The sequence below is a fragment of the Vigna unguiculata genome, chromosome 5, assembly GCF_004118075.2.
Source record: "Vigna unguiculata cultivar IT97K-499-35 chromosome 5, ASM411807v1, whole genome shotgun sequence".
NCBI lineage: Eukaryota > Viridiplantae > Streptophyta > Magnoliopsida > Fabales > Fabaceae > Vigna > Vigna unguiculata.
This window is the reverse complement of record NC_040283.1, coordinates 33,225,615-33,235,233: the sequence shown is the minus strand read 5'-3', so window position 1 is coordinate 33,235,233 and position 9,619 is coordinate 33,225,615. Positions and strand designations below refer to the sequence as shown.

At 29.7% G+C, this 9,619-nt stretch overlaps 1 protein-coding gene across 3 annotated transcripts; it reads left to right on the top strand.

Annotated features, from left to right (window-relative positions):
- Positions 1–2,358: 2,358 nt before the first annotated feature.
- Positions 2,359–9,360, top strand: LOC114183826 (protein NEOXANTHIN-DEFICIENT 1). 3 transcript variants are annotated; one of them, XM_028070979.1, is made up of 12 exons: positions 2,359–2,530; positions 2,640–2,709; positions 2,808–2,891; positions 3,648–3,711; positions 3,817–3,863; positions 5,581–5,635; positions 6,291–6,329; positions 6,561–6,735; positions 7,057–7,120; positions 7,214–7,225; positions 7,906–8,173; positions 8,270–8,361. In XM_028070979.1, exons 2-11 carry the CDS (start codon positions 2,645–2,647, stop codon positions 8,171–8,173), a joined length of 873 nt encoding a protein of 290 aa, XP_027926780.1. In that variant the 5' UTR covers positions 2,359–2,530; positions 2,640–2,644; the 3' UTR covers positions 8,270–8,361. The 3 variants fall into 3 exon arrangements, with proteins under 3 accessions (XP_027926780.1, XP_027926778.1, XP_027926777.1); XM_028070977.1 differs by lacking the exon at positions 8,270–8,361 and adding an exon at positions 9,217–9,360 and having other exon boundaries at positions 2,360–2,530; positions 7,214–7,270; XM_028070976.1 differs by having other exon boundaries at positions 2,360–2,530; positions 7,214–7,270.
- The last annotated feature ends 259 nt before the right edge of the window (positions 9,361–9,619 follow it).

Here is a 9,619-nt window from a genome sequence, read left to right as displayed (position 1 = left end):
ACCTAGTAGAATATAAGGTAGATTTTGACAAACACATATCCCTAGCCAATGCATAACAATGTACTATAAAGGATTTTCACTTCTTCCTTAGAAGCATAACCCTTATACAACAAACAATACAAATCATTTTTTTTCATTCCATTCCAATAAGTTCCACTTTCACTCTCTTAAAACCAACACACTTTCTTAGAACATAATTCACAACTTTTTTGACCAATATTTCCACTTCATACACTACTCATCATCATAATGCAACTTCCCCTAGATGAGTTTATGAATACCATAACAAGATTCCACAAAATATAAATAAAACCATTTCATCATCTTAGCATGCTTTACTATGCATATCATACACATTTATCATTCTTATAACACATACTTCAATATCAAGATCAACCCAAGACCACAACACTACATAAGAACCTACTAACTCATGAAGTAGGAATACTCTTCATAAAAGAGAACCTAAAGTATAGGTCAAACATGAGAAATTAACTAGTCTAACTACAAACCTCAAATCAAAGATCCCACTAGTCAAAGTGAATAATCATGTGTCTCTAACAAAATTTCAGCTCGATCCGACAGTTAACGAAGTAGAAATCTCATTTTTCCCAAGAAAACGCAAACTAGAAAAACAGGGTGGCACCCTGCGTGGGAAAAGTGGCGCTCAACACCCAGTCCCTAGTATCCATTTACTTATGGCGTCCCGGGGTCCAAAAGTGGTGTCCGACGACACTAAGTCAGGGGCCTAGCACCCGATGACACTATGATGGCGCTCGATAGTGTATCAACAACAATAATTTAGGGAAATTAACCCAGTGTATTTGACTAATTGGGCATCTTTCCTTCTAGTGTTTTTGATTCCAAATAGTTTTTAGAGAGTTGAAACTGATACCCTATCACTCAAGACACAGATCCAAACCTTTCCCCAAATCAAGACCAAACACAGATCAAAATCAAACCATTCAACATACAACTTTCAAAAACCCATATCAAACAGTTCAACATACAACTCATCAATTGAACAACCACATCAAACAATTCAACATACAACTCATCATTTCAACAAACCACATCACAATTAACCACCAAGACGATCAATTCAACAGAAAACTAGCTTCCTTTACTTGACAAAGCAGTTCCATAGATCCAAACAAGTTTAAGCACACTAAAATGCTTCTAACTGCACATGATGTTCTATCTACACATAGAAACATCATAAGAACGATTATACATACTGTTATGATCATTGATCAGCAAATTCTCAACTAGAAGATGAAAACCTCACATGTAACAAAAGCAAAAGAAGACCTAGAAAACGGTTGAAACTTAACTTACGCAAACGAAGAAATTGATCGATCCAAATTAAAGAGCTTGTCGCGAAGATCAATCAAGCGAAAAGAGGAGAAATACCCTCAGAGATAACTCAGAGATAAGTCAGAGAGAACTCTAGAAAAGTGATTTATGGAGAGATAATGTGTTTTAAAATTAATGAAACTCGTCTATAACAATTATATTTATACTAAAACCTTTTAACATTAAAATAATCGAGTCTTATTATTTTTAAACCATTATCACTTCCAAAACATCATTTTTGTAGGGTTTTACATTATATATATATATATATATATATATATATATATATATATATATATATATATATATATATATATATATATATATATATATATATATATATATATATATATATATATATATTAAAGTTGCTTATGATTATATAAATATTTTATGCTAAATTATTTCATCATAAATTAAAAATTAATTTATAAGTATTAATTGTTTAAATAATAATATTATAATTTAATACAAAAAGATGCAATTTTTAAAATTACAAGTTTCTATTCTTATTTTAATAAATCAATTAGTTCAAAAAGTTTACTCTAATTTTCAGTGATAAACTTAATTAATTTCTTACAGGTCAGGTTTGGTTTTTTTATTTTTTTTATTAGTGTTGATACGCCCATTTGTACTTAACACCTATCCAATACTAATAAAATGACATTTTTATTTTAAAATATAAAATAATTAAGATGAATCAACCAAAAAGTGAAAATATTATTTTTTATTAAGTATTAGAAAAATTAAGATTAAAACAAATAATACTTTGACATTCTTTAAAAAAGTACGCTTACTTTATAATTCTCTATTACAATTATACTATAATAATGTATATTAATTTTAAATTAAAAATAAATAAACATAATTTAGTGGGTATTAAAGTATGAGCACCCAAAATCAAAAGTTACACATCTAAAATGTTGCTTTTTATTTTTACTTTCTGTTGGCGCCAAACCTTGTGCCAGTGAAGTTTATGTCCATAGAAAAGGACACGCAGGATGAAGAATTTCGGTTTATCCACTCATAATTCAGTTCTCTACCATACCACACCTTACCCTCTTCTCCCACTCTTCCTTCACCATTTCTCCATTTCCTTGGGTTTCATTTCATCCATAACCACACCTTCCCTTTTGCTTCTTTCACTCATCTCTCACCCACCAAACCCAATCATGTAAGTTCTGCCTCCCTAATGTTAATGCATTCATTCATTCATTAGTGTTCAATTTCTGATCTGTTTCTGACAGATTTGAGTTCAATTTGTTTGTCAATTTATCATTCAGTGTTCATGGAAGCTGTTGAGGGAAGATCTTCTTCTGGGTATGGCAAACCTCCATGGGTATTTAGAGGCAGGTTAGTGTAACATGTTTTCTGGAATTACTATGTTTTGCTCTGTGTTTTTTTGTCTAAGTTTAACTATCTGGTTCTGTTTCTGATATATGTATCATCAGTGCCTGGTATCAACTTCATCTTGTGAAAGCAGAGAAAGCTCGAGCATATATTCCCAGAGAATTCAAATTAGTTGAAGCCTTTGGGTAGGTATAATTGTACTTGCTTTATGAGGGTTAATTCAAAATGGGGAATAAATTTCAACACTGATTAGTTTTCCAATTGCTCTTGAGATTATTAGTTTGTGAGTTAAAAAGTTCAATGCATTTCAATATGATATCTTCTGTTACATTTATGTTAACGTTGTTCTTTCCCGTTTTACTCTTAGAATTGGGCAACAAACATGTCAAAAAAGTGAGTGAGTTATTAACATGTCAATTTATGATTCTCTGAATGACATTAGCTTTGATTTGATCCAATAGAAGATAGAAGATTAAATCATAGAGAGAAAAACATTGAATTATTATTATATTATAAATGTAGAGACTAAACTATTAAGTCAACTTTTTAATGTAAGATGATGTTGTATCCTACAACTTAATCTCACTTCTTTTAATATGGTTCAAGAAAAATAATTGATGACTTGTAAGTTCCAACACTTTGGATTTGCAAACTATTTCATTTACATGTAAATTCTATCCATCATAATTTAAAATGAAAGAATTCAACACATGAGGCTGAAGAGTAGGTGGAGGTGATTATTTTTTTATTGAGATCATAATTGAAGTTTCACATCAGCAATTATAAATTGACATAAAAAAGTGTGTATTAAAAGTTAACAACACACGATGCTTTCAATTCAATTCATGCAAACACACACAGAAACTAACAAAGTTTTATCTTATTGTAATATAAAATTTATTTTGAAACTTGTGATTTCTGAATTCAATCCTTACATGCAGATACACTCTTGGTGGTTTCTTTCTAGCAAGTTATGAGGACAGTCCAGTTGGTGTCTTTGATGAGGTTCTGTTATATTTTAATCTCAGTTTTTGATTTTGAAACATATTTTCGTAAATTATTGATTGGTGCAATTTGTTGCTGACATTAGAACTTTGTGATGGGTAGCAGCTTGTTGTGATTGCTGGACTTGTATGGAACCGCCCAACATCCTGCGCGTATGTTCCCACTTTTCATTATATCGGCATTTTACTTTTAGTTACAAAATTTTGATATAAAATTGAAAATTGAAATTAATTTCTGTATGAAATTTAAAAAACGAATGAATATAATTTTTTTAATTTAATTTAATTTAGTTTTTTTATATATCAAACGTTTATGCTAACTCAATTTATCTATACCATTTAATACTCTTGACTAGGATTATATCTATTATTTTTATATTTTGAAAACTAAAATATTTCAAAAGTTTATACAGAAACAAATTTCAACTTTATATAAGTTAAAGAACTAAATACATTTAATCCTTATACATGTCAAAAACCTCCTCATTTTTTTCATATTATTTAATAAAACAGGATAAACACTTAGCTTAATACAATAAGAATATATATATATATATATATATATATATATATATATATATATATATATATATATATATATTAAACATTAATATGTAATCAACTTTGAAAAAATTATTAAAAATTTTAAATTTACAAAATAAAAAGAAAAAAAAAAGACTTCTTTGAATGTTAATGATATATATTAAGATTAGCTTTTTTTTTTTAATTTAATAAACACGCCTGGTATTACTAAAAGTTAAACACTGTTCAATTATTTTAATTATTATTAATAGAATTTAATCAAAATTAACATGATTAAAAATTTTATATTAAAAATGTAAAATATTTTTTCTTGTACTCAAAATAAAATACACCAATATTTATAGTATTGAACTGATTATTTACCAATAAATTAGGATAAAGAACAGCACTCAAATGGAACGAAGTTTTTTATATAAAATTCAATTCCAAAAGATGTTTTCAACCAAAGTGGGTGTTGTAGTTTTGTGCATGTGATGCTGCTGCTACCCACTCCTTCCCCACTCAAATTTGGTCTTACTTGTGTTGTCCAAACAAGCCTAGCACATTGTATTATTTACAGGGTTACTGAAAATCATGTTATACTAAATTTAAAGATTTTTTATTTTTATTTTTTAATTTGAAGGGAGTAAAAAAGAATTTAGTCTAACTTTTAAAGAATGAAAACATAATTGAACTTTATTTTTTTTAACGGTATAAACAGTGGAGACATAAGAACTAAACTTTAAAATTAAAATCTAAATTTTATAAATATAGAAATTAAAATAAAAGATTGAGATAAATATACGTATGAGGTAAATACTTCAACCTTATTTTTATACTATAGTAGCTTGTCCAATCAGAACATAGATAAGGTTCATGCCTTGGAAAGGAGGAACATAGATGTGTGGCTATGTGTTTCTTATTAAAATAAGATTATATAAGAAAAGTATACAAAAAGATAAAATAATATTTAATATTATCAATACAATTGTAGAGGATATAACTCAAGTGTTCTATACATGTTAATATACTAATAAATGACACAGGAACTTTCATAGATCATAAATACTTTATAATAAATGGTAGATACATTGTATTTCAACCAGCCATGATGTCATAATACCAGTTGAGGTGATTCAGTAGACTCAGGCCAGTGTCTTATTCTTCATTATTTTTTAACATTTTTTCTTTTAGAATTGTTTATTGTTCCAAATTCTTGCCTGCATAAGATTAAGCACTTATTTAGCATAAACATGCAGTTGCATTGAAGCGATTATGAAGCATTTTTTTATTCCATTTTGATATATCAAGAAGTTCTTGTAATTGTGTTTTTCTTTTGACGAAAAAGATGGGCAACAAGGGTGTACGTGAACAATGATGACGCCTGTTGTCACGGAAGAAAGGTAGAAGAAAATTCCCAGATGCATGCATACTAAATAAGGTTTAACGAATTGCTGAATTTCATTTTATCCAGAGATGAGGAGAATTAAGTTTCATGTGCTCTGCAAAATAATTCATGGATTTATTACTGTTATTTTTCGTTTTGTCGGAGACTTCGTGTCGTTTAAAGATAAGATCAATTTTTAGTATATAATTGAAAGTAATTCTTAGTTTGTTAGTCAGTTTTGTGAAGAAGAGTTGATTTTGAATTCATTTTCTAATAAAGCTTACTTGAGGTATATAAATTGGTGCAATTTGCACCTTAAAGCCAATTTTATAAGTGTTTTAGTTAATAGTTCACATTGTTTAGGAATCGAGATAAAAGATAATTTAAATATATTTCTTTTCTTTAACTTTCCAAAATATATTTGAAAGATAAAACTGTGATAAAAACAAACAATACCTCGGTGACTGATCTACCATGTTATCATGCATGCCAATAGAAAAGGAAATTCACTTTTGATTCTAACTTTCTCAATTGCACTTAAAAAAATTTCATCTATAATTTGGAATGGAATGAACTGCTATGCTCTGTTTTCATTGATTTCACCCTCTATATGTAACATTCTATTGTGATATCGTTTTACCATTTTGGTGTAACTCCCACATCTTTGGCAGGAGGTGGGGCTTCCAAGCAAGATGGCTAGGTTTTCCAAGGTAATTGTTTTGACAATCATTGCAGTTCAATCTTTTTGAACACTGCTTATGATGTTGTATGCCAGTTATGAGGATTTTATCTAAAACTAAAGTTCGGACATTAAACCACAAGCTGTGTTGAAAACACTGATACTTGATAAAGCACTAATCAATAAAACTGAGCATGGGAATTCTCTAAGTCTAGGCCATTTTGGATTTTTTGCATATTTCATTTGGCCATTCTTCAAAAAGACAATCACAGCACTCTCAAGACAACCCAGTGGCAAAAAGAGTGAATTTCTTAGTAGGATTGGAATTGGTGCCAAGTTCTTTAGTCCAAAGGATCCCCTCAATGTTGAAGTAACAAAAATCAAATGTGTTGATGCAGAAGAAGCATGCAATATTAATATCAGTCTTACCAGTCCTGGTGAGTGGATTCTTTTATTTGATTTCACTAGCCTCAATCAGTTTCCTTAATATTACTTGAAAAAGATACATTTTTTCATTGCCTCTTCCTGTTTTAGTTGCTATCAAATGGTTATTGCAAATTCAGTGGACACTAATTTGGGATCAGTAATAGCATAGACTATGATTCTGTACATAGAATTATTTAAAAGGCTTGCCATAGTGTGAGGGTAAAATTGCTATGTTCCATAACAGTTCTCGTTGTGTTTGATTTGTTTAGTTTGCCCTCTAATTATAATTGATAATATAAGGACTTTTCTGATGACAACCATGTTGATTGCAGTGCCTTCTTTGAGCTTTGGCCGCAGGTTAGGCCCAAGAATCAGAATGTCACTTCCAAGTTTTAGGTAAATTAGTGCAGCAATCCATTGTATACACTTTATTACCAGAGTTTTTAGTTTTCATTGACTAATGATCACCAATTTGTTTCAATTTTGCAGTGGAGCTACAGAGTATAATCCTAACCTCCTCAAGTACTCTTGCCAGATTGAATGCAGGCTAGAATTTAACTTATTAAACTTAAAAAAGTTCTATACAATAACTATAAATCATTCTTGCTATAATTATTGATGGGTTTCGAGTGAGGATTTATAAGGAAAATACAATATCAATGAGATCTAAACTCAATCTTTTAAGAGATAGACACTACTTCTAATCCAAAATCTTCAAACAATAAGTTTATGGATTTTTTCATTATATGATGTTCAACTTTTTCAATTTTACTCAATATGAGACTTAGACTCAAACTTGAATTCTCAACAATCTCTTCTTTACATTTAGAATTCTTCACTCATACTCTACTTGGTGATACCACAAATGAATTTTTAGGCAAGGATTTTATCAAGGAGAAATACAACAATGAGACCTGAATGAAGCCCACATGAAAGATTTGACGCCACCTTTCATTCAAAATTGAGTCCTTTCTTATGATGTTCAACTTTTTTATTTTTATTTAATATGAAACTTAAACTTATTTAGATTTTCAACCGTTATTACAAAAATGAACAGACTTACGATATGTAAAAACTGTGTATGAACTTGTCACTTTTTCTTTTAAACTTCAAAAGCACAAAGAGATTAATGAATATGACTTGACAATAGTTTAAAGTGTCTTCTTCTCAATATTGAATAGGGTGCAAGCATTGAAACCGTTGAAGGTTTCAGAATCATTCACTTCAACAAATGATGGAGCTGAACAAAATTTAGAAGATCATGGAAGAAGCAGTAGCCTTGTGGCTGAAAATCATAAAACTGAAGCACAGAATTTCAGCACATATGTGATGTTCTCAAAGCCTTTACTAGCACTAAAGTTTAGTCAAATGAAGATGCAGGTTGAAGCACCCATTGTGCTTTCCCAGTGTTCAAATTCTTTACAAACTACTGTCAGTTCTGTTCCATAGGTAAAATTGTCTTTCAGTACAGAAATTATTTGTTTGAGCCTTTAACCTGTGTAACATTTATTCATCTCACTTGTGTTTTTTTTTTCTTTAACATAGGTAAATTTTCTCTCTTCCGTTTTCTCCAACCGAATGATCCTTTTGTTAATAACCATTCAAATTCATATTGTTGTTTCAAATTGGTTGACCAATTTCTTGCTCCTATAATTTTTTGCCGATTAGTTTGCATTTCTTCTGTGTAAAAGAAACTATACTAAAATTATTTATGTCTCAATGGTTGATTCTTTTTTGCAAAATGGTATTTTTATTTTGTTTTTTTGATAGATTTAGATTTCTATTCTAATGTTGGCACGAGGAAAGTCAGTTAGAAATCTACAAAATAAATTAAGATTTAATCTCTCTGATATACCTTTTCCTTTATTTTTTTTCTTTTTCTCAATTGGTTTTGTTGTTCCGTTCACTGTCAATTTAGTCATACTGAATCTTTCTATAATGGATATTCATTTATTTAATTTTGTGAAGTTAGAATATAAAGTTTGTTCCCTATGAAAAACTAAGTACTTATACCACTCTCCTTTTTTAGTGAATTTCACTCCTAACCTTTTTATATGAGAAAAGGAAGAAGTGAATACTATTTTTACTACACAACGCCACCACAACTATGTTTAATAGTACTATTTCTTCATTTGTTAAGTTTCTCTGCTTTTAAGTAACTTCAAGGGATTCAAATCAAACAAACAGCTAAAGAATAAAATTCACATAAAAATACATATGACTACGCATGATGATTCATTGGTTTTTTAAAAATTCAACATAAATTCAATCTATATTTATTTTAACTAGATCACAATTGGATTTTCAAATTCAATTAGGCTAAAGTTAGTTTACATATCTTTTAAAATTAAATATAAATTTACATTTGAATTAGTATGACTTGGGCTTTACTTAGCCTAAAATTGACTTGGTCTTACTAAATTCAACACGATACAAAATTGGTTTATGTCTAACTTTTCTTGACTTAGTTTAACTTGATTTTGTTGGTGTAGATGATTCTAAAAGGGAGATTGAATAGAGCCTAGACTCTTTGTGCACTTAAAGAGAAAACACATTAAGCATGAAAGAGAAAATTTATACTTGTTTACTTACATCTAGTTCTCCCTGGAGAACTAGATGTAAGGAAGCCATCTTCAAGAGTAAGGAAGCCAAGGAGAAGCCATGTGGAATTGATGAAGCTTCCATGGAGAAGGATGAAGGTGCGGAAGTTAGAAGATGAGAGGAGAAGTGGTGCGGCAATGGTGTTTGGAGAAGCTCTCAAGTGAGGTTGGGCCAACACTCAAGGAAGGAGCTAGAGGAAACCAAGAAGGAGAACTCTAGCCTAAGTTGATTCACAAAAAGAGAGGAGTCTGGAGTCATCTCAACAGAGTTTCTCTACTATATTCATGAATAAAA